The sequence below is a fragment of the Corylus avellana genome, chromosome ca2, assembly GCF_901000735.1.
Source record: "Corylus avellana chromosome ca2, CavTom2PMs-1.0".
In the NCBI taxonomy this organism is placed as follows: Eukaryota; Viridiplantae; Streptophyta; class Magnoliopsida; order Fagales; family Betulaceae; genus Corylus; species Corylus avellana.
In genome coordinates this window covers 3,567,645-3,593,107 of record NC_081542.1, presented here as the reverse complement: position 1 = coordinate 3,593,107, position 25,463 = coordinate 3,567,645, and the positions used below count along the sequence as shown (strand labels likewise).

The window sequence follows — 25,463 nt, the reverse complement described above, 5'->3', positions numbered from 1 at the left end:
GGACGAATTTAATTTTTAGATGTTGAACAAAATTGAGGTATATATATATATATATATTGTTTGGATTTGCAATTTTAAATAATTTAAGCATCTAAATTCCAATTCAAAAGTTATGAGAAATGTTATTCTACAAATTTTATCATCACCATTCTTATATCATTATTGTTATTCTTCATATGACTGTCACTGTGATTATTATTACCATTTTTATTATTATTACCACTATTATTCACGTCGCTAAAATTAGGCGTTACAATTATCGTCGCCATTACTATCATTGCCATAACTATTATGTTATTATAATTTCTTTATTTTCAGATATATAATAATAATAATAATAATAATAATAATAATTTGACGGAGATTAACATTTCCATAAATGATTTTGCCTTACCATTTTTTCAATGTTAAAACACATATATGCATATATACCAAAGTAAATTTGTACAACGAAAGATCTTGAAAAGGACAATCAAAAAGCAAATTCTTTTGTTGCACTTCCATAATTCCAATGTTGGCATGGACAGAATGATTTTTATGATGATTCAAGTCTAGATAACAAGAACCAAGAATAATGTTGCAATTATAATAGCAATCATATTGCAGAACCAGCAATGAAAGCAGATTTTTTTTTTTTTTTCGGTTGGATGAACAAAAAACTATATAGTGGTACTCTCCAGTAAAGACTGGAACACCAACTATACACTATTTGTAGCTGAAAATAAGCAATCAAAAGGGCTGCACATAAATCTGCAGCAAACAAAATCTACAGATATAATACAAAGCTGCAGCAACCAAACTATAAAATCAAAGAAAATCCCAAAACCTATACATGAGACAACACACCACAGTATCTAATCTACACCAAAAATCTTCCTTGAAAGGTTCCACATTCTACATAATTCCAGATTAGCATCTGATTCTTTAAACCTCTTCCTTTAGCCATAATTCTCACCAATACTCAATCTGCACAGAATGGATTCTGAAGAAAATTCAACACAATTGCAAAAGCCTCAATGAAAATGGGTCATGCACAAAGCATGCATAGCGAACTTTTGTTGGATTTGTGGTTCAGAGAGCTGCATGAAAACCACTTTGCTAATACAGCAGCTCAGCCTGTTTTGATGGAAAAAATGACACAGAAAGGAAAATATAAATACCGACGCAATTTAATGAAACAAGCAACTCTAATCATATGCATCTTCGACTAGACCGCCGAAAAGCAGCATTCTGAAACAAAGAAAAAAAACACATAACACAATATACTGATAGAAATAAGGAAACTTGAATTGCTACCGTCGCACACCCCAGTTAAAACTTAATGCCATTGGCTAATTCCTTGGTCTGGAATCAGGGTTGTTTTTTGTCACAAGACATTCTTCCACAATCACCATTGTCACAGTAAAAAGGCATTTGAAAGATTATTTCATGAGTATTATTATTGGAAAAAGGAACATCTTATGAAAAACGATACACAGGAAGAGAGCAACTGAATGTATTGCATAAATCTGAAACCCCATAACAAAAAACAGCTAAGCCAAACTCTCTTCCATCAACTTATTCAGAGAAACCGATATTAATGGCCTACACTATGGCCATGAGGATCAACAGAAGAACTACCCCCCGGCTGAGCCAGATACTTCTCTCTGTGCTTGAGTAATTTTCCCATAAGTTCTTCCATTTCCGCCTTCTGGATCAGCAGCTCCTCAAAGCTGAGTTCATTAAGTGGGATATCAAACAAGCAGCGCCCCTGGCATTCCTTCCTCATCTGCTCGAGTTTCTCCCCTCGTTTCTTTTCAACTTCCAATTGGTTGAAAAGATCAGAACACTGCTTGTTCAGGTCACGGAGAACACTCTCTTGGTGAGCCTCAGCTTCCCGAATTGTAGCAGCATCTAGCTTCACGGGGCTGCCAACCCTGTCTATTACAGCAGCAACAGAAGGATGACCAAAGGAGAAGGCCTTTCCCCCAGGGGAGAAGATGATAAGGGCAGTCTCAACAGCGGACAAGGTGCAGAGTTCGCTGGCCTTCTTGAAGAGGCCAGATCGCCGTTTTGAGAAAGAAACTTGCCGAGCATCTGCTCTTTGAATCATCTTCTCCTGAATCTTTTTGCTGCCCATGTTCATTAAGTCTTGCACTTTGCAGAACTACTTGAAGTGCAATGGGAAGCTTGAGAAATTCTAAGGAGAGACAGCAGGATTTATAGGGCTTTGATGCCTTAACCAAGTTTCAAGTCTATTCAATTCTCATTTTCTGACCGGTCAACCCCATTTATTTCCATATATTACCTTGTGATAAGAAAATTATGAGAAAATCTTATCATTCCTGTGGAATAAATAATGAAAGTTTCAAATATCGTATGTTATTAATGGCATACTAAAACTATATTTGACTATTAGTAATTTGGTTAGAAAAGGGAGTTAATTCCAGAATAATCATACCAAAGATACCTAAAGAGTTGAATAATTCCAAACCATTTAATGTCACTCCTCATTGAATAGTTTGAATGTCTTCAGTAAAAGAAACGGTTCATAAATTAAGAGAGTAACAACATTTAGTAAACTGTCATATAACTTAGATCACGTGGCAATGAAAATCAACCCTAGGTTTTTTTTTTTTTTTTTTTATAAGTGTTGATCCCAGGGCTGATTTTGACTACTACATCATCATGTTGTGTAACAATCGTATATCAATCTACTAAATAACAATTTATAAACCATGCCAACAGTTCGCATACTGTAAATCAATGCTTCATGTTCCTAGTGAGCAACCAGACATGAGAGGTTCCTTAATGAAAACAGTCATCTTATTGTGAGCTTACCAAAAGGTAAGAAAATAAAAACCACAATAAGATAGATAATCATTCTTGCCTCCAGCAATTATCTAGATTTTGTTTTGATGCTTGTAAACTCAAGTACTTGAAAAGAAAACTTAAGAACCAAGAAAAAACATTTGCCATCAGATTGTGACATGGAACTACCTAGGCAGGTTTCTTGTCAATCATGCTGTGCTCAGACCAAATTCTGAAGGCCTGCAATCATACAAACTATTTTTTCAAAGATTATAAATAACTTTCCTTACTTGGAAAAGGCATCCTACTTTAAACAACAACTATTGCTTCTCTTTTTTTTTTTTTTTTTTTTTTTTTAGAATAATAATTTATTAGAAAAAAAAACTCACATACACAAAAAGTATACAAGAGAAGCAACCACCCTATCAGGTCGAAAATCTAGAAAGTCAACAAGATCTACAAGATTAGAGGAAGAGCAATTAGAAACAAAAGTTACAACTCAATCGAAGCAGGCACTCAAGAAGAATGATTTTAGTTGAAGCACATTAGATTCGCAATCCTTGAAAAGAAGTCTATTTCTTTCTCTCCAAATACTCCACATTAGAAAACTAGTGGGGATGACTTTCCATAAGGCTGAGAATAGAAGGCATATTTTCTTTTAGACTTTATTTACACCCACAAAAATTTGTGGAGCTTACTCGGTCTTCTTATAATGAAGTTTTTCCAAATCTTTGATTCAGTAGTCCATCTTAGCAGGTGAAATCATTGACTAAATTGAGTTAAAAAATAAATAAATAATCTAATCGTATGAATGTCACCAAACCCTAAAAGTTATACTTTAGTTTCATGTTTCATGTTGGTTCATTTACTTGCATTGATTAAGTTGTTAACTAAACTGTTATTATTGTTAGATTAATTTACTTTAATGTTTTTATACTGAAAAAGTAAAAACATTAGAAGAAAATTATTCAATTTAGAATTCTGTCCATGAGCTAGAAAATCCAAAGGGTGTCATTTGAAGTTCTAGATATTCTCCATAATAAAACAGACCAATTTATTAAAAATAAAAATAAAAATAAGTTGAAATAATAAAGAGGTATTTGCTAATTAGTTTTTTAAACACACTCACATGGCCACTCCTAAGGAATTACAACCTAATGGGATAGCCTAAGTTGGAGATGACAGGCTCAAGGACTATTTGAGTTGAGATATCTTAACTTGAAATATATTACATTGGCCTTTTATTGAAGCTGAGCTGACTAGACCAAAGTTTTACAAAAGGAATATGAATATGACTCTTCCCAACTTAAACAAGCGAAGCATATTGAGGAAGGAGAAGAAGAACTAATAGACAAAGGCTAACTGAAGTACTTCATGGGACTTCTTCCAAATTCTTGTCTTCTTTTCTTGCTTATCACCAACTTTCCAAGCGTAGTTTGAAGTAGGGAGGGCCATGTCAATTGGCCTCGTGTATACAATTTCTACTATTCTTACATTATTGATTGTATAGCTCTCTTTTATCTTTATAACGTTTAACCAACACAAAGCAATAGGCCCGTTAGAAGTTTGAGAAGCCACTTATTCACTTATTACTGCCACACATTCCATCAACACAGGAACAATCTACATTAGCTTAGTGTGACATAGCCATGGTCACTAGAACACTAAAATAAAAAGAGAAATTATTCTAATATTAGTTTTTCATGAATCATGGAACTAAATTATACTTTTTTTTACAAGTTATCAAAATATCATTAAAAAATGCAAAGTGCAACCTAAATACACAAGAAGTATACAAGAGAAACGCCTATATAAAAGGAGAAAACAAAATTATAATTATTCATAACACAAATAAGTTTTTATTTTTTTTAAATGTTTTGGTTTATATTTTGCATTAAATATCAGTGTTTTAACATTTCTATTAACAGATCCATCTCCAAATGAAATTAGGCTATCTTTATTTTTGCCCCCCCGGCTTCTCGACTATTCAGTTTTTCATTTCTCTCTAACTATGCAAAAAATAGCCAACTGCTGCGATATCATAAAAATGTGAACGAAGCATGTGTTCACGAATCCTTGCACAAACATAAAAGGTTGTGAAGAAAAAGTATGCAGTACCCTTACAATTATCATAATGATGGAAAGGATCACATCTGCTGGAGGCTGAAGAACTCACCTCTTTAAGAAGATGCCAAAAGTTGTCAGAGTTTTTCTGAGAATCTTGTGGTAACAAGCATCCCTCGATCAATCAGATAGTAACATGGAGAACAAAGAGTGGTCATCCCGAATAGCTTACTCTCATATTTCTTCTGAATTTGAAAGCCAGAATAGAAACACTGATAAGAGAGTTGCATATGAAAAAGGACAAGTCTATTATAGCCAATGCCATAACTCATAAGGAAATGCACCCTAAATGGAAGGAATGACATAAGGCCTGCAAAAGAACAAGGGTTTCCCTGAGAAGTGTATTGCTGAGAAAATTAATAGAAATATTGTAAGGATTATTTACAAATATATCCTCTAACTATAAGTGATTATGTTAAAACCATGTGAAAAGGAAAAACATACAAAGCTTCCATTGGGGATTGTAAATCTGTATGACAATTACAAGTAAATATGGCTATGCTGACATTTTCACAAAATAATTAACAGTAATATTTGTTCTGATACTTTTGGTTGTTGAAAATGTCCAGAAATTTTTAATGATGATAAATCATTCGAAAAAAAAAAAAAAATGCTCAGCATCTTTTAATTCTCTATGACATTGAATAATTTTGTAAACCAAACACCTCCACGTTCAATAGTAACATCTAGTTCTAAACATTTCTTGCCTTCATGTTCCTCAAGATGTTATAAACTTCTAACACCTAAACCCTAATAGTACTTAAGCGTAAATATCTCCTCAATCACTCTAGATTGCAAATCCTCATAAACCTAACTTTCCAAACTGGTTTTAGTTAAACAAGTTTTGCCCAACTGCACATATACACCATACATATAATGCTTTTTCCCTTTAGTAATTTGAAAGAGAAGCATCGTGAAGAAAAATAGTTATGTTCATTATCCATTTATTATCTGCTTAGATTAGAGAATTGCACAACTTAATGTGGTAGCCAACTAATCAAAAGTTGTGATTAAGATCCCTTACAACGAAAAGTTGCAATAACGCATATTTTGAGAAATTAAGAATTTAGTAGTTATTAAACTCACCTTACACATTTTTTTCATTCTCCAAAATTTTCATCATAGCCATATCTACTTGCAAATGAAGAAATAAGAAGTGCTGATTAAGAAACAAGGAGGCATTTCAGAAAATTAATGAAAAATTTAGTAGAGTGATTACTCGTTGCTTTATACATGTAACACTTGCAAGATGTGACTCGGCATAAAACATTGGGTCTAATTACCAAAAAGAAAAACAACAATCATATGGATCACACATAAGAATTACAAATGCTTTCATAGGATTATGTTGTAAGCAGCGCAAAGCTTACATGAAACAGGACATAGCGAAAGCATTAGCTGAGCAGGTGATCATAATACACGAATTCTGAGGAAACCAGAAAGGAGAAGTCATTGTTAAGTGAGACAAAGGTATCTTGCTCGATCGGTTCTTGTTCCATTCCGAGGAACGAACTACTTTCGTGCACAATCTCTTTCGTCTCTCTGCTCGCAAACCCGACCCGTTACCACGAAATTTGGTCCTCTATTTGGATATTTCCAGCAAGTGCAACTCAAATCTGATGAGGCCTCGTTTTCAAGCCCATGCTAGCCCTTGAACAATCAGGCCCAGTCCGCTCTTAAGGCGAGACAAAGATAAATATGAGACAACGTGTAGTTTTGAGACGCAGCCACGCGGTGAGCACAAAACGTGTAGTTTTGAGGATGATGAGGCCGTAAGTGGTAGCACTGGTAGGCGAGACTTCTTTTGTGGTGACATGTTTCATAATATGGAAAAATCGAATTTACTTGATTTTATAATTTTGACAATTAGGGCCTTAAAGTTTTTATATTGTTTTAGATAGGTTAGTCCGTCAATTTACAGTCTAATTAATTAATGATATATCATGTCAGACCAATTAATTAATATCATATGACTTTTGTTTAACACGTCATGTAACAACTGTACGTACTACATAAAAAATTATAACATTTTTTTTTAAGGAAAGAGAAAGAGAGGTGACGGGCCAACTTTGCTATGTGACATGTACAATTTGGCACATAATATGTCAAACATGAGTTATGTAACATTAATTTATTGGTCTGACGTAGCATACCGTTAATTAATTTGATAGTAAAAACCGACATAGATACCTATTTGAAAGAGTAAAATATTATCAAGAGAGGAGATATTTGGCCAAAATACATTCGATTGTCACACCAGAGCTTTGGTGGAGAGAAACGGGAGATCCTCAACTCCTTTAGAAGCATGCGTAACCAATATAACTCAGTAGTGGCAATGGCCATAGATCTATACTCCGCCTTTGTGCTTAAACGAGATACAGTTGGTTGTTTTTTGGATTGCCAAGAGATTAAGCAATTGCCAAGAAAGATACCATAACCATTTGTGGATCTTCGGTCAATTGGATCACCAGCCTAATTAGAGTCACAAAATGCTTCTAAATGAAGAGGTCCCTTAGTGAAAGACAAGTCATAATTTGAAGTTCCCTTGAGATACCTTAATACTCTCTTAGCTGCAGTAAAATGAGCTATAGTAGGACAGTGTAAAAACTGACAAAGATGATTCACTGAGAAGGATACATCTGGTCTTGTGAGAGTGCAATATTGAAGTGCACCAACAATATGCCTATATAGGGACTGATCTTCCAATAGTTCACCATCAAATTTAGTCAATCTTTTGCCCGAAGTGCATGGAGCAGAATAAGGTTTAACTCCTATCATGTGAACTCGATGTAGAAGATCAATAATATACTTGGATTGATTAAGATACAAACCAACAGAAGTACGATGTACATGTATGCCCAAGAAATATGACAAATTACCCAAATCCATCAACTTGAATTCAATTTGCAATTTTGAGATGAGATCATTAATGTTGGATAGATTATTTCCAGTTATGATGATATCATCTACATATATAAGCACAAAGATGGTAAGAGAATCTCTATGAAGCAAAAATAAGGAAGTATCCATCAATGATCCTGTGAAACCGAGTTCAAGTGGAGCTTGAGTAAGTCTATGGAACCAAGCTCTTAGTGCCTGTTTTAAGCCATACAAGGCTTTATGAAGCTTACAAACTGAATCAGGATATTGAGGATCAACAAATCCTCTTGGTTGTTCCATAAAAACTTCTTCATCAAGTTGTCCATGGAGAAAAGCATTTGATATATCAATTTGTTTCAAAGACCAATTATAATGAACAGCTAGTGCTAGAATCAATCTCACAGTTGCAAGTTTTATCACAGGACTAAATGTTTCTGTGTAATCTATACCATCTCTTTGTTCAAACCCTTTGGCCACTAGCCGTGCTTTATACCTCTCAATGGTTCAATCTGGTTTTTGTTTGAGTTTATACACTCATTTGTTTCTAATGACATTTCTGTTGTGTGGTCTTGGACAAAGAGACCAAGTGTGATTTTCCTGCAAAGCTTGGAACTCACTTTATATGGCAGCCAGCCAATAGGGATTTGAGGCTGCTTGAGTAAAGGTGCTCGGCTCACTAAAGGTAGAGATAGACGTATGCATGGCTTTTAGGGGATATTTGGTAGAATAGTATAGCTTGAAATCAATAAATGTTTTAGGTTTTAGGCTACCTGTTTAGGATCTAGTAACAATATGAGGTGAGCTTGGTGGATTAATTAAGGTAAGTAGTGAAGAGATGAAAGGAATATGGTCTTCTTAGATTGGAAGAAATATGTCACAGGTAGGTGTTGATTCTGCAGGAGAATCAATGGTTGTAGGTGAGGTTGGTGTGGTTGTAGGTGAAATAGGTGGAGAAGGTGGAGAAGGTATAACAGAATCTGTTATCACAATTGGATTGGATTCTGTAGGTAAAGAGCTTGAAGTTGGTATTATTGCAATGAGAACAATTGGAGTGGATAATGGTTCAACAGAAATTGGTTCATTTGTAATCAAATCAGGTGAAATATTGTTAACCTTAATGAACTGAGAGAGTAAGGGAACAATACCTTGATTCAAAAAAGAGTCACTTGCTGAAACCATGTGGGAGGCAGTACCTTGTGCTGAAAACAACTTCTCATCAAAAATCACATGGCTTGAGATAAAAACCCGTTTGGTGGAGGTATCTAGGCACCTATATCCCTTTTGATTTAAACAATATCCTTAAAAGATGCATTGTCTACTTCTAAATTCAAGTTTGTGTCTATTATAAGGACGAAGAAGAGGATAACAAGCACAACCAAATACCTTTAAATCATTATAATCTGGTTCCTTATTGTGAAGTTTAAAATAAGGAGTAGACCATTTTATAGTTTGAGTAGGTAATCGGTTAATCAAATAGACAGCAGTATGGCAAGCCTCAATCCAGAATTTAGAAGATAAATGAGATTGAGCAAGAAATGTAAGGCCCGTTTCTATGATATGTCTGTGTTTTCTTTCTACTATCCCATTTTGTTGGGAAGTGCGAGGACATGTTATTCTATGAAAAATACCATGAGAAGAAAGAAATTTTTTGAATTGATGAGATGTATATTCACCCCCACCATCAGTTTGGAGCTGTTTGATCTTTGTTGAGAGAAGATTTTCAAATAAACTCTTAAATTTGGCAAAACAATCAAATAATTCAGACTTTAATTTTAAGGAAAAAATCCATGTATATCTTGAAAAATCATTTACAAATATAACATATAATTTATAACCACTAATAGACACAACTGGAGATGTCCAGACATCATTATGAACTAATTCTAATGGAAAATTGGTAACATGAGTTGAATCCTGAAAAGGTAGTTGTTTGCTTTTGGCTAATTGACGTGGCTCACATAAAGAAAAACTAGACCCTAAATGACTGACGGGTAGATGTTGAGACTTGAGAAGATGCTTGAGAACAATAGAATTGGGATGTCCAAGTCTATTGTGCCAAGTGACTTCACCAGCTTTGACTCCAAGAAAGGCAACATGATTGCTGTGTTTATTGACTCCAAGAAAGGTAGCAGGCTTGTTGTGTTTATTGATGAGAAATTGTTTCAGCTGAATTGGCCCCTGCAATATTATCTCCCCCGAGAGGTTGTCCTTTACAAGAAAATAAGAATCTGTGAGTTTGAAGTGGCAATTATTATCATGATAGAAACGATTTATTGAAAGCAGATTAGCTGAAACATCAGAACAATGTAAGATGTGTTTTAAATGAATAATAGTGTTTTGGAGTTTGAAAGAAGAAGAACCCGTATGAGTAATGGGAAGAGAGCTACCATTGCCTACAGCAACTTGTACTTCCCCATTGTATGGCTATTGGATTGTGAGATTTTTCAAGTCAGCAGTGATATGGTTATTAACCCCACTGTCAGCTAACTAATCATCATCTTCACGAAGAGCATTAGATTGAGCAGTCATGGCTGCAAGCTCACTTGGAGGGTGTCTTCCTTGGTAGGCATAATCCATGCGATGATAGCAGTCAAGTGCTTGATGGCTTGTCTTACTACAAATTTGACAAGGAACACGATTAGTGCTATTAGAAAAGGAAGAATTTGTTCTACCTGAAATTGAAGCACGATTTGTTTGCTGAGGAGAATAACGCTGACTAGCACTATTTGTTTGCTGAGGAAAATAACGCTGACTAGCACTATTTGTTTGCTGAAAAGAATAGCGCTGACCACCAGGAGGCTTATGTGGTTGATTGCGTGGATTGTTCTTGCTGAATTTGGGCCTGTGAGTATTTGGCTTTTGAGAATAAAGCGCAAATGAGGTGGTCTCATACTGTTTATTCTGCTGCAGTAGAAGATGTTCATGGTTGAGCAAGGCAGACTAAAACTGATTTAGAGGCATAGCATTGTTATTTGTAACAAGAGAGAAGGTAGTGATAAAGGCATTAAACTGAGGATTTAGACCTCCAACAAGGTAAGAGATAAGGTCTTTCTCTTCAACTTTCTTTCCAACAAGAGCTAGTTCATCGACAAGGGACTTGGCTTCTTGTAGATATTCAGAGCAATTCTTAGTTCCTTGATGAAGAGTTTGTAATTGGTGCCGTAATTGACTTATGCGTGTCCTAGAAGGGCATGCAAAACGGGTAGCCAATGCAGTCCACACCTCATGGGAGGTATTTAAGTCGTAGACTGTTAGAACCACTTTCTCAGAAAGACAAGTGATAAGCCAACTAAGAACATACTGGTCTTTTCTTTCCCATATAGCAGCTTCAAGATTGATAACATCATCCTCTCCAGCAGTTTTGAGAAGGAATTTAGGTGGGCATGGTTCTGAGCCATTAACGATGTTCATAAGACCATGAGTACGAAGGATGAGACGAATCTGAAGGCTCCAGACCAAGTAATTACGTTCACCCAATTTGCTAGGTGTAAAGCTAGTAAGATTAGGTATGGAGATAGTGTTTGCGGAAGAAGCCATTAGGTTGGAGGTGTTAACCTACAAATGGCTCTGATACCAAGTAAAATATTATCAAGAGATGAGATATTTGGCCAAGATACATTCTATAGCTTTATCATTGAACTTAAATAGAAAAGAGTTACACTTGTATTTGATTACATCAAGCTAACAAGATAAGCTTTGATGTGATAAGAAGATTTAAACAAAGAATAAAAGATAAAGAGATAATATAAAAGATTACAAACAATCAAAAGAGAAGTGATACAAATAAATAACTCTTACAAGAGATAAGTAAGAGTCCTAGCGCACTTCTCCTGAGTAGCAGCAAACTCCTTAACAGAAAGTAGAGAAAAACTTGAGGACTTAGTTGTCAAAATTAAATTGAAATCCAAACTAAATTTATATTTTCCTTCATAATATATGATTCTAAGATGATAGCCAACCTCATAAACTCTTATAAGGGTGTCAAAATTCGTTATTAAAGGTGCCATTTTGATTTACTAATTTTTTTTATCTTCTCTTAAAATCTCTCTCCATTGTTGTCATAATTAACAAATTAATGCAAAAGAAAAGAAAAGAAAAAAAAAAGAAAAAAGAAAAAATCCACAGAAAAGCTAAGTGAAAACAAAAGGAGAAGCGCGTATCTTCAAAAATTGTCATTTGCTGGTTTACTTTGCATACAGCCAAACACTTTTTTCTCTGGTCGGCTTTAGACTTCATCCCATATCTACCCACTAGAAGGTTCCTAATTCTTTGACAAAGAACCAAAACTAATCCGACATGTCGGGCCGACAAGATGAAGCTTTGGACCACGAATCTTATGGGCATAGACAAGTAAATTCTTTCTTCTTTCTTTTTTTTCCTACGTGGCAAAAACAGTCATCCGAATTGCATGCAATTCAATTAGTTTTGATTTTGATCGAGAGAGTAGCAAATTTAATTGTTTTGAGGCGTTGAGCATGTTTTGTAGCTTTTACGCCTCAAACCGTTGAAAATAAGTGAAGTTTTTTCTTAATATTATAAGTCAAAGTTGGAATTTAAGTGTCTACTCTTTGTGGTTGTGGGGGACGAACCAGAATAATTGGGCACAAAATCTTGAAATATTTTTTGCTTAAACTTGTTGATATGGAAAATATAAGCAAGTCCATATAAATTCGTAATCAGTCATTTTTTTTATGAGAATCACGTTATGTGCCACCCGTACATCGCTGGTCTTATCAAATTTGGACACTTGTATATGCTCCAATTCCACGTGTGAATGCATATATATAAGTCTACTCATTTTTCTTAACAATGTAAATTACTTCTTTCCTAAGAAAGAGAGGCTCTATCGTCGGATGTGCTTGCTTATATACATATATTTGTCTCGGCTGGCGAGTCCTCATTGTGTATACAGAAACAGGATGACTGTGGCTTTGGCGGATACCCTTTGGAATTGGGATAATGCCAGTTGGATGTGATTATGAACCTACTCTTTATTTACTAAATCCTCTTTAATTACAGATAAAATATCTCTATTTATAGGTAACACGATATCCTTCTATTATAACTAACTGAATATTATCCAATTCATTTAAACTGGACATGATCCTAATTCTATTTGTAGAAGAGGTAATGATAATAAGTTATTATATTTACTCGAAGATAAATATTAAATAATATACGTGATAAAAACTTATTGGCAAAATGATTAGCAAGTGTTATCTGAATAATAGTGTTCAAGTATAAATATTTATTTATTTATTATTATTATTATTATTTTGTATTTACTAGAAGAAATAATTAGTGAATGACAACTTCAAAGTCTAAAATGCTCTTTATGTCCAAATGCAAATAGCAGATAATATTCACATTTATTATCCGCATTAACTGCGCGGATGCGGATGGTAATAGCATAATGTAGATGCATATGTTGATATAAAAAACTATTATCCACATTTTGCGGATGCGAATATTACTATTATCTGTATCTGCATTTTCACCCCTATTAATAACACGAGAATAAAAAGGGGCAAGGACAATTACAAAGAATCTTTGCCAAGTTAACATTTATTATTAAATTCTACCAAATTAATATATTTTCTATTTCAAGTAAAATGAAGAGTTATTTTGACCAAAAGAGGTAATATTATATTTCAAGATATTTTTGAGACATGAAAATTGAGAAAAATAGTAGAAAATTTGTCTCGAGTTGAAGTAAGATTGTGTAAAAATGATTTGAAAAGAACGAATTCTCCACTTGATCTTAGTTAAAATAGACATCATATTCCACAGTAAGTTTTCCAGAATGGTGAAACATGCCACCTACAGAATGTTGGATTTAAGGTATAATTTAGGAATACTATATTTTTTATTATAAGTACCTTATGTTAGCTACTAAAACATATACTCTTACGACACTAATTTCCCTACTTACCTCTTATTATATAATCATGGCCGTCCATTCTGGGTCAACCCAATAATTTATGGTGCATTAAACCTCACATGGTCCTCTACTCGTAAAATGTCCATCGAAAAATTGCTTACGATTCCCTGAATTCTTTGCAACCACTATAACCACGACAAAAAAAAAAACCCAAACCCAATAGTATCCATCTTATTTCACCCAAAAAAAAAAAAAAAAAATTATATACACCAAAAGAAATGTCTATTTATGTATGTATATGATGAATAATTAACTTAAAAATAATAATAATAATAATAATAAATTATCTATCAACTGCTACAGGTATAGGAATCACAAAACCAAAATTGTGTGGCACCTTCAAAATGAGTGGGGCGGCCGAGAGGCAATCACATGCACCTCAAGCGACTGCGACTGCAACTGCATTAACTGCTTCAAAGTGAGCTTTGGATGATCATTGTCCACCCTAAAACCGACGGTCGGATATTGTTTAAACTTGAAAGTCCACAAAAGATTTCCCCTCTATAGGACCATTCTCCTCTTGAACACCAAGCGAGTACACCACGTCTTCCCTGGTCCATCCCGCACGTAACAAAACCATGGAGAGCACCCTCACGTGCCACGCCACGCCTTCTTCGCCATTCGCCACACCAGGCCGACCTCCACCCTTCCTCTCATCACCACCGTCCATCATCATCATCTCCCTAACCTCCTCATCCTTCCACCCTCCATTCCTCAACCTCCAAAACATCTCCTCCAAGCAACTTCCCAAGTCCCCACTCCACCACCGCTTGTTCCCACGCGCCGCCACGTCCGTCCAGAATTCAATCCTCCTCGCCGCCGTGGCCGCCCAGGCCGGCGCCTTAATCCTGGACACCCTTGAAATGTTCAAGAATTCAGCTTCTTGGAAGAACCCAGTAACGTCAAAGCTAAACACTCGAACATCACCGCCATTAACGTAAAACACCGGATTTCCTGCCATTTTAGGCTCGGAAGGAATGTAAAAGTTTCTGTAAATGGGAACAAGAACCGGGGCTTTATCCAAGAACTTCTTGGCCATAGCCAAGGCTTCATTGGTGTCTTCAAGCTGATCAGCAGAACCCCAAGACTCGCACCAGAATTTTCTTTGGGAGACTTGTTTGAGGAGGCCGAGCGTGGGTAGCTTGAGGAGGAGTTGCAGCTGCTGGGGAGAGGAGGAGCGCCAGTTGGGGAAGCCGGGGGCGAGCGGGAGGCCTTCCTGGAGGATGGGGCGGAGGTCCGGCGGGAAGGAGAAGCCGTAGGTGGCTTCGATGGCGGAGAACTCGGTGTCGGAGAGACCGTCCAAGACGGCGATGTTGGAGGCCTTGAGGTGGTCGATGAGGGCCTTGGCATAGGCGGCAAAAGAAAAGCAGACAAGCGGTTTTTGTGTTGCTGGGGCGGCCATGGGAGAGGAGACTAAAGAAGTTGAAGAAATGAAAGGATCATGGAATCATGGAAATGTGGGGTTTTGGTTTAATTTGTTTGTTGAGATTCTGTGCGAGTTTGAAGGTGAAGGGGGAGTAGGAGATCAAGGCTGCGTATTGCTCCTCCTAAACTGCTTGGAGCGAAGAAGTCGTCGGGGGTGAGACCCATATGTGTTGATTTTTTCTGGTATAAATATATGGGCCGGTGTGATTCTTAGAGAGAGAGAGAGAGAGAGAGAGTGTTTTAACTCTTTAGCACACGATACGTTAAACGTCTTCTGGATGGTAGGATGCGGTTCCTTACCCACGAAAATTAGGCGTCTATGATGGAACATGCCAAGTCACGTGCCATTCTTCCTTTTATAATTTCAAATATCACTTAAGGCTCTAATTTTTTTTTAAAAAAATAATAATTAAAATACAAAATACTTCTAAAAATATAAAATTTAAATTTAATTTTATGTAACATTAAAATACTTTTTAAATTTTTTTTTTTAAAAAAAATACTCTCAAAACACGTTAGCAGATTAATAGAGCTAATTAAGTATATTTTAAAAAATTGATATACCGTAATGGCCTTTTTTTCTTTTTTTGGAAGGAAAATTATTCTTATCTCATTAATAGAGGAATCAAGAACATTAAAACTCTTACAATCATAGAACATAACATTCTGAAAGATTCTAGCCAAAGCTAAAAGATCAAAGTCGTAACTAAAAGATTACACATCAAAGACGCCAAACATCCGCTAACCTATAACTAATCTTCAGTTGGAATAACAGATCTGCGCTAGGCAAACACAAACTAATGCATAGGTAGCTCTTATTCCTCGATCCTGAGATCAAAAAGATCTCATGCCGACACACATCCTCCTGAACCCGAAAGAATGGCCTTTTTTTCTTTCTTAACTTTCACGTTTTGGGAATGCATGTGGCTGATTCATGGCTTTCTAGGGTCATCAAATGATGCCAAGACTTTAATATGAACATATAAAAATAAAAATATGAATAATTACTTCACTGGCAATTGGATAAATTATACTTTCTCGTACGAAATTAAAGGGTCATTGGTAATGTTTTATTAAATTTAAGATTTGAGTAATTGGACCGTAAATCATGATGTTAGTCGTAATATTCTCTTTGTTAAAGTTTCTATTTTATTAAAAAAATTATACTTCATTTGTATATTCTATCGTTATTACAATTATTTTATAAACTTACCTAACTATTTACAAGACGTTATATGGTGGTTGGCGTGATCAATGCTACGTACTTATAAGCTGATTTAATAGTCTACATGACACTTTCACATCAATCACAATCAAACTTAATTATTTAATAGTTGATGTGTTAAGTGCTATTAGGGGTGTATAAGTAGAGTGGTTATTAACCGCTAATAAGATAATCGAAAATAATTGCAACCGAATAATTGCCTATGGCATTTAGAAATCCAGTTAATAACTGAGTAACCAAAATTATTATTATTATTATTATTGTTGTTGTTGATAAAATTACTTTAAAACCGTAGGTCCGTCGTAAATCCATTGTCATCAACATTCACTTTTGAATTTGTAATGTTGTTTTATGTTTTGGATTTATAATTTATTTTCCGGAAGCCTTGTAAAGAAAACTAGTTTCAAATTGATTTTGAATTTGTCATTGTTTTGAATTATGAATTAATATATATAATTCTTTGATCACATTTGAGATACGAGATAAATCACAAATAAAATAATGGCTTCAATAGTTTAGTAGTTTGAAGTAACAATATATTATGAATTATAAACATTATTTCTCATTCGAATTAACAATTTTGAAGTTTTAAATTAAATTAAAATAAAAAAAAAACCAAATTATTTAAGAAAACCAGTTAATAACTGGTATTCAATAATCACATAACTGCCAGTTGTGATTGCGATTATTTAAAATGGAATAATTGCCTAACCACTACCGCAATCGATTGCACACCCCCCTTAGTGTTACGTAAATTGGTACCTTAGTAGATGAAAAACTTAAAATAAAAGTTATGCCCACAAAATAATAATTTTTTATTTAAATAAGAAAAGACAAACAAACACACAGATAATGCCGATGTTACATGCCTCCAAATGCTTCCAAATTGATGTTTTTGGTGAGTGTTTGATACGTGAGACAATCACAACAAAAAAGTAGAGAGAGACGGGGAGAAGGGAAATGCCAACTTTGAGTGAATGCTGGATATGACATCTTGAGATAGCACCAGAAAAATATATGCTATAATAATGCTTAGTTTAATTAATATATATATATATATACATGACAGTCTTAATTAATTAATTAATTAATCATTCTATTTGCCAATCAAATATCGGGGTCAGTTTGCCTCGGATCCCCCATTCCCATTTTCCACAGCCACTGCTTTCATGATCATTAAAAAAATCCAACCATTTTTATAAATCATCCCTCCACCGCACCCAATCACAAATGGTCTCACTCTCCCATGAACGTCACACACTTTTTCTTCGTTTCAATGCTCCTGAAAATGACATGAATGTGCTGCAAATTTTTTTATCCCCCCTCAATCCCCATTGGATTTTAGGATATTTAAGTATATACATAATGTCATATTTTTTAAAAAAAATATTTAAACGACGTGATAATAACAATAAGTTGAAGAGTCTTTAGTAAAATTTTTTTTTTTTTTAAAAAAAAAATCACAGCATAGTCAACAGGATTCCATTAATTAGTGTGGCCATTTTTTCTTCCCCAGCCATGTTTATGTGTTTGGTTTGGTACAGCAGGAACGTCACCGTACTTTCCCATATTTGATTAAAAGTTGTGAAGCTTCTAGATTTTTGGACTATAATAAAAAAGGCCTTTTAGGGTAAGCCATGTGGCATGATTTTTGGGGCCAGCCGAATAGGGTTTGGACTTTGGTAACCCTATTTAATTCATAGGCTATGATGCCATACTTAACTAGCTGCCAACAACATAGATTGTAGGCCATTGGACATTAATGATGCTCCAAATTATTTTTTCTCAACAACTTTCGCACAATTTATAAATTGAATGGGTCATAGTTTTTTTTTTTTTTTTTTTTCAAATTAGGTTTAGAAAATACTCTTTAATTCAGTTTATTAATTTTGATATCGGTTCAAAATACATATGATTTCTACCTAATTTTTGAGTAGACCATGTGAATTTCACATGCATTTTTGGACATGTATCATTTTAATAAGCGGGATTAAAAGAAATTTTTCTAATTCAATTTGGAAAAAAAAAAAAAAACTTTTTCCTTTCATATTTTTTCTTTTAGGGAGGTTGAGGATTATTTAAATAAATCTAATTAAATTTTGTGTTCTTCAATTTATTTAACAAAAAAGAAAAAGAAAATTTTGGTCAGCCTATTACAATTTGTAGTTAACATGAAAGAGGAAATAAGCAAACTAGCTTATTCATTAAAAAATTTCTACTTGACATCATCCAGGGTTTTGCAAATAACTGCCTACGAAATAGCCTTTAATTACACCCAAAAACCACTAACCAATCAAGAGTAGGGTTAGGTGAATCGTCCAAGTTTGACAACTAGAAGGAGGAGCCATTTGATTTTCTTTGGTGCAGGAATTGTAACCTGAACTTAGTCAATGACAATCTAGAAAGAAGGGAAAGGTTTTGGTTGGGGGGTTTGGTGGTTAGGGTTGATAATTTTTGAAATAATTCGTAAATTTGATACAAATCAAAATACAAAATTAGTGATTTATAGCTGAAGAATCTGATCTATTTAATTACATGATTTGATAGTCTTTTATACCCACATCTTAATACGATATGAACCTAATACATGAACAAGAATTGATACCCCTTAAGGGTGTGACTGAGTGTGCATTTGAGAAATCTAAAAGAGCATTTAATATTCAAAAAGTCTGTTTGAAGAAAAAAATATGCATTTGATAAAATAAATTAAAAGTGCTTTTAAGGATCTAAAAAGCAAAAAAATGGCAAAAGCGCACTTTTGACAAAAGCTTAAAAATTAAACTTTTGCGAAAAAAATATTTTTTGACTTAAAAACTCTATTTCTCAAACTCAATCCCAAACATACTCTAAGTGTACACGAATTGCTCTGAAATTGGCCCAAGGAAGCTTCATCTTTGACCCTTACAAGATTAAAGACAAAGCCCTAATACAAAGTCATATTAGAACTAGCCCACGCCTGGCTCAACAAAATGATCAGGCCGGAAAAAGATATGAGCTTAGCCTTCATTGGGGAATTAGGTCTGGGTTGGGCTGACCTTGGCTAGTTGGAAACCCAGCTCTCAAGAATTTAGCTCAGGTTTGACCTTGGCTAGTTGCAAATATATGTGTTTTTTCTTTTCTTTTTCTTTTTCTAGGCAACTATTTGTCTATTTATTCATTTGTTTCTAAGAACGTGTTTGGGTTTGCGTTTAAAAAATAGAACTTTAAAGTCAAAAAGCGCTTTGGAGCAAAAGTTTCATTTTTAAACTTTTACCAAAAGTGCGTTTTGGTCATTTTTAGATTTTTTGGACCTTTACAAGCACTCTTAATTTTTTTAACAAATGAGTATTTTTTTCTTCAAACGAACTTTTTAAGTTCTAAATGTACTTTTAAGCCTCTTAAACGTAATCCCAAACAAGCCCTAGACCCTCACCCTAAAGAAGATGAAATGCGACCAGTTGATAGTCGATAGATGCAAAAGGATCTGATCATGGTGACACCCAAATGTTTCTATTTCTATGCTTCATCTACCTGGTATGCCTCGTGTTCTTTGCTTTCTCAAAACAAAAATATTAACAAACTACCCAAACACAAAAAAGCTCATAAAAACACACAAATATTTGTCTCAGATTGTTTCACCTAAATTCTTGTTTATTTTATCTAAGAGTTGCATATAAAAGGGGAAGAGGAGAGGGACTTTAGCAACAGAACTGAATAAGTACACAGTAGCAGCATTTATAAACTCATTTCCAATTGTATAAAGTTTGGCATAGCTAAATCATCTTACTCCTGTACAAAATTTTGGGCAAACCTTTCTTTCTAAAGAAAGAATTTGGCCCAATGGAGCAGAGTTTTCATTACCAACATCTATTTTCTATCTAGACAAAAGTGCAAGAAAAGTGGAAACTATCACCAGTTACTATGTGGAGGGAGACCTTTAGGGCTAATTCCTACTGCACCATCCATTTTGTAGCCACCCTCATCTTGTTTTTGAGCAATTTCTTCGGCTCCTGAACTGGCATCATCTTCCATTTCCTCCTCTTTTTCATCCTTAGCTGATCCTACCACAGCATCTTCAAGCTCTTCAGAAGCATCCTCTTCATTTACATAACCCCATCCAGGAATGATCTTTCCTTCTTGTCTTATTATATTGCCATCATTGTAGAAACCCTGAGAACCCATGTTTATCAAATTTCTTCCACAGTCTTCAGAGGTGATATTAGGATGCCACCCAAGACTCCCATTAACCGTGGCTCCCATATTAATGGTGGAAGCGCCCTTGTTATTCATCCCCTTGGCTTGCTGAGACAGAATTGAATAGCCAGTTTTCAACTTCTTGACCTTTTCATCGATACTGTTCAATTCTGAAGAGGAATTAAGACCAAATCCACCAATTTGGACTCCAGTAAATTGCTGATGAACTTGATTGTGATACACAGGCATCATCAGATTGTTTCCATTGATCTCCATGTTGCCACTAGAGTGAGGTGTCAAGATATTCGAGATCTCTTCAATGTTTTCTTGCTCCATTGTGGCAGTGGAGTGAGATGCTTTTTGTTTATCTTCCACCTTATTAAGGATAACTTTCTCAAAAATAAGCGTTTTACTCTCAGATTGAGCTTGAGCAGGTGGATGCTTTCTTCCTCGAGCTCGGGGATGAGACTCACTCGGAGAAGTTAATGTATTGACTGATGGTCTCTTTGATCTCCCTCTCTTTGATGGTTTCCCAGCAGAACCAAACGCAATAACTTGTGCATTGGCCTCTTCCACTGTTGGTTTCAGAGACGAGACTTCTGCTTCGAGCTTCATTAACCGATTCTTGTAATCAGCTATTTCTGATTGCAAGAGATTAATTACATTCCATAGCTGAACATTCTCTGCCGACTGCAACATCACAACAGAAAATCCAGCTTATTTACTCACAATCAGAAAATTTATGAGATTATACTAAACATCATAGAAGTTGTAGAAAAAACCTCATACTTGAGCATCCCAGAGTTGTTGATGCTTCTGAGAAAGTTTTGCTGGAGGCCTGATTATTCCTCTTTGAAAGAATTGTTGTCCAAGGGATGCTGCACAGCTAGGCATCGGGGGAGGTTGTAAAGAAAAGAAGCCACATGCTCCTGGGAAAGCATAAGTGGAAGGAGATTGTGATTGTTGTGCTTGACCCCACCAAGATGAGTGATCCCAAGGACCTGTAAACAGGAAAATCGCTTCCTTCATACATTCATATAACAGCGGCAATCCGTTAAACAATTATCTGAAAACTCTGCTGCATAAGCTGGACTAGTTCAAGAAGAAGCACGAATACTCTGTATATTGCAAATCATTCCTGAATTGTTGACTATTGATCAATTTATTCCCATTCTATTCGCTTTATATATGTGTGCATGTAGAGCAAAATTTACCCAAATCACACGGTCAGATATGGCTTAAGATGTTAATAAAGCCCAACATATAGCATAAAAAAAGACTGAAATTGCACATGTACCTGGAAAGCCTGGATGCGTGTATCCAACTTGATAACAGAAATTGGGAATCTGGGGTTGGTTTTTTGATGAAGTTCCTCCTCCTAGAGCACCAGGAGCTTGCCAGCCACTATCAGTTGTTCCAAGGGGAGCGAACGGCTGAATGGTGGGTGCAGCATTCACTCCAGGGAATGGGTAAACCGGCCGCTGGGGCAGCCAAAATGGTACTGTTGGTTGAACAAAATGTGGTGGCTGTCCAAGCTGGTCCTGGTGGCCAGCGGGATTTTGTTGAAGATGTGATAATTGCTGCCATTGGTTTAGGATGATAGGTGAGAGTGATTGAGTGGGAATACAGGGTTTAGAAATTAAGGGGGGCTGCTCCACAGCATGTTGAGCTGTGTATGGCCATTGTACAACTGGGGGGTGCTGCTGATTAAGGGAAAATGCATTGCCATCCGAAGGGCTACCAGTTCTGTTAGTTTTTGTCACAAGTGAAACATTGGGTTGGCCTTGGTCTTCGTTGGTCTGTTCATGATCATACACATTTTAATACATTAATTAACTAAAAAATCCAGTTCAATAAAGATATCTACATAAGGGTTTAAAAACATTTTCCAGCCACAGAAAAATATAAGCATAAAGCATCTTTCAGTGTCCAAAATGTAAGTAAGATATTAATGCACTTCTAAACAATGGAACTGGAGATGATTTCTTTGTCTATAATAATCAATGCTCAGATATGTGGTGAATTACAAATAAATAGCATGCCGTGTACCATTTTCAATTGAGAACGATGACAGAACCCTTGCAAGACAACATTTTTCTAGATTTTTTTAGGGCAATTTATACTACTGAATACCAAAACGCACAATGTGATAAAAGGAAAAAAGAAAGATCAGTCATTGTGGGTAAAAATGGAAATGGGGAAGAATTAGCAGATGGAACCAGAAAAGAAAATGTTTAGCATAATCTGGGATTAAATAAGAAAAATAACAAACCCTTTTATGAAAACAAAGCAGGGGAAGAGAAGAGAATGAAAATGTTTCGTACCAAGAGCCCACTTGTCTCAGGTTCTTGAGTAGCAGAGCAAGCAAGGGTTTGATCCTTCTTCCTCTTTTCCATGACCCAAAAAGTTTGCCTATATTTTGGTGGGTGAAGAGTAAAGTCACAGCTGTAGCTGTAGTGCTATAGTATTCATCTAGGCGAGAGAGAGTGGGAATAGCATATTAAAGAACCAGGAAAAAGAGCTCGAATGTCTTATTTCAACCCCCAGAGAATGTGACGGAATCTTTTGCAGCTTTTTCTTGTTGTTGCAGGCCTGTCTCCTGTTTGTTGCAACCAGCTATATGAAAAATAAGAGAAAACCAAGAAGGAGAACAAAAGAATACCACTAATGTGCTGGCAGTGCTGCCCCATTTGCTGTCTCAGGATTGCACGTCATACGGTCACTTGCATTAAACGCCTGGGAGATTTTTATAGATATTATCAATATTTTTCTCCTGATCCATTTTATTTTATAAATTAATTATTAAATTTATAAATTTAAGTAAATTTTACATAATTTAATGAGAAACACTATAAATTTAATAATTAATCTATTAAATTTGTAAGATAATATAAACTAAATATGAAGAACTTATTAACCTTTAACATTTCTCATTTTTATATGATAGGCTGGTAACAATGATGTATGAGGAGTACAATTTTATTTTCCGCATCTTTTATATATATATATTTTACTGTACTATGATTCATTTACTACAATTTTTATATATATAAAAATTTAACAATCCATATTAAAAATGGTTTGGGATATTTTAATTCATTTATAAATGAATAATGTTACTTACATAATATCTCTTTCCCATTTCCCTCCTCACATGCGGACATATAAAAAAACAATTCATATTTTAGTAATTAACGTAATAAATAACATGCGACAATACACATTTTAATGATTAGTATAGCAGGTAACACGCAAACTAACATATTAGTTTGGAAGATTTTATTTTTTTTTAAAAAAAATAAAACTATATAATATCCTTAACCACTCATTTTTCTTAAGAGATATGTTATAGTAGAATAAAAATATTATTTTTTGCCCATAAAAGTTATGGTTGACAAAAATGTCTTAGGCTCCATCAATGGGTGGAGCCACAGCAACTACTGATCGGGCTTGTAGCCTCTTGCCCTTTAGGACTTTTATGGGCAAAAAATAGTCATTTTATTGCACTATAGCATTTACAAAAAAAAAGAAAAAGAAAAAAAAAGCCTTATTATTAAACTTGTAGGACTCACATGTGCCATACAAATTTAATTATGAATTTGCTCATCTCTTGTACAAAAATAAATAAGAGATGAATAAAAAATGAAAACTAACCATTTATCAATAATGAATCTAGCAAACAAACTAATAAAGTAGTTCTTTATAACACAAGTAGTACCTCGTGAGCTTAATTGCTTAATTATAAGCATAAATTATCTTTTTAAATTGTGTGAGTACAATTTTTTTCTCATTCAATTTATTAAATTGACATATGTATTTAAAATATGCGATTCTAAAAAAAGAAAAAAAAAATTGTATACCAGGAATAGGATTTACATAAAGTAGTAGCATTTGTAATGGAGGGAGGATCTATAAAGATTAATTTAAAAAATATGTAGGAGATGAAGAAGAGGGATGGTGGAGGGAGGGAGCAAGGGTATAGAAAGGAACGTCTTGGTGCGTGGAAGACCACCCTCCACCTCTATTTTCCGTCTCTGGTCAAAAGTCCATTTTGTTTCCGGGAACAAGATGCACAAACAAATTTGTCCCATTTCCCGATGCCTCTGATAATGTACCTGCACGTGTACTTTGCGAAGAGATTAAGGTAGTCGTGAACCTATCGGTGGGATCAGGTTGGTTGAGCCTTTAAGCCAATCGTGAGCCAACATAATGCCATGCTGTATATCAGTCCAACAAGCCAAGGGCCTATTGGGCCGATGGATGACAGGCCCCATAGGATCATAAACTAAATGGCCCAATAAGGACCCAAATACACCACTTCTCAGGTGCAGCCTCCCGCAATAGATCGGGCACCTATTGCCAACTCACTGGTTGCTGTGGGTGATGAGGAACCCTACCTGAAGATAGACTATTATCTTACGAGATTTTAACTTTTGAGGTTTGCCTAAATTGTGGAAGTAAGTCTTAACTAAGTGAGAAATGCTAAATTGTAGAGCTTATTTATCCGAGAGGATCAAAATAACGAATAAAAAAAAAAAAGGTTATAAATATCAATAAATAAGCTATACACATCATTTTCATATTAATCATTTTATAAAAATATTTAGTATCCATAGCATTTCTTTAAGTGGTTGCCACATGCAGCGTTCTTTGTAAAAAGACAATGGTTTGTCTTCATGTATGTAATGACTTTGTAACATAAATGAAGTACATTCAATTTACAGTTTTGATGTTTAGTTTACATTTTCAGCAGCAATAAGTATTGGACAAAAATTTTCTTTAAATTATTTATATACCCGCCCAGGGTAATGGGTGGAAAATCCGTCCATTACCCTTGCGGGTGGGCAGATATGACGGGTGGGCTGGTTTTTAACCGGATGCTCTGTCATTCCCGCCTATCATTTA

The 25,463-nt window shown here is 35.0% G+C and overlaps 3 protein-coding genes across 8 annotated transcripts; all 3 read right to left on the bottom strand.

Annotated features, from left to right (window-relative positions):
• Positions 1-602: 602 nt before the first annotated feature.
• LOC132171231 (agamous-like MADS-box protein AGL61) lies at positions 603-6,481 on the bottom strand. 6 transcript variants are annotated; one of them, XM_059582498.1, is made up of 4 exons: positions 6,285-6,481; positions 4,967-5,224; positions 2,980-3,030; positions 1,305-2,324 (listed from the first exon to the last, which is right to left on the bottom strand). In XM_059582498.1, exon 4 carries the CDS (start codon positions 2,123-2,125, stop codon positions 1,577-1,579), a length of 549 nt encoding a protein of 182 aa, XP_059438481.1. In that variant the 5' UTR covers positions 2,126-2,324; positions 2,980-3,030; positions 4,967-5,224; positions 6,285-6,481; the 3' UTR covers positions 1,305-1,576. The 6 variants fall into 6 exon arrangements, 5 of the variants coding, with proteins under 5 accessions (XP_059438481.1, XP_059438480.1, XP_059438482.1 ...); XR_009439016.1 differs by lacking the exons at positions 1,305-2,324; positions 2,980-3,030 and adding an exon at positions 603-1,116; XM_059582497.1 differs by lacking the exon at positions 2,980-3,030.
• Positions 6,482-14,204: 7,723 nt separating this feature from the next.
• On the bottom strand, positions 14,205-15,137 carry LOC132168497 (uncharacterized). The gene has a single exon (XM_059579487.1). It carries the CDS (start codon positions 15,135-15,137, stop codon positions 14,205-14,207), a length of 933 nt encoding a protein of 310 aa, XP_059435470.1.
• A 4,964-nt stretch (positions 15,138-20,101) lies between these two features.
• On the bottom strand, positions 20,102-23,191 carry LOC132172054 (uncharacterized). Its single transcript, XM_059583486.1, has 4 exons — positions 22,883-23,191; positions 21,856-22,357; positions 21,348-21,559; positions 20,102-21,248 (listed from the first exon to the last, which is right to left on the bottom strand). The coding sequence occupies exons 1-4, from the start codon at positions 22,952-22,954 to the stop codon at positions 20,274-20,276; spliced, it is 1,761 nt and encodes a 586-aa protein (XP_059439469.1). The 5' UTR covers positions 22,955-23,191; the 3' UTR covers positions 20,102-20,273.
• Between the last annotated feature and the right edge of the window lie 2,272 nt (positions 23,192-25,463).

What these genes read in the sequence shown, in the direction of transcription:
- LOC132171231 (XM_059582498.1), bottom strand. Translation starts at nt 2,125, where the DNA reads ATGAACATGGGCAGCAAAAAGATTCAGGAGAAGATGATTCAAAGAGCA.
- LOC132168497 (XM_059579487.1), bottom strand. Translation starts at nt 15,137, where the DNA reads ATGGCCGCCCCAGCAACACAAAAACCGCTTGTCTGCTTTTCTTTTGCC.
- LOC132172054 (XM_059583486.1), bottom strand. Translation starts at nt 22,954, where the DNA reads ATGGAAAAGAGGAAGAAGGATCAAACCCTTGCTTGCTCTGCTACTCAA. An exon ending in CTGAGACAAGTGGGCTCTTG is followed by an intron (nt 22,358 to 22,882) that starts GTACGAAACATT and finishes GATCATGAACAG; the next exon opens with ACCAACGAAGACCAAGGCCA. An exon ending in AACAACTCTGGGATGCTCAA is followed by an intron (nt 21,249 to 21,347) that starts GTATGAGGTTTT and finishes GTGATGTTGCAG; the next exon opens with TCGGCAGAGAATGTTCAGCT.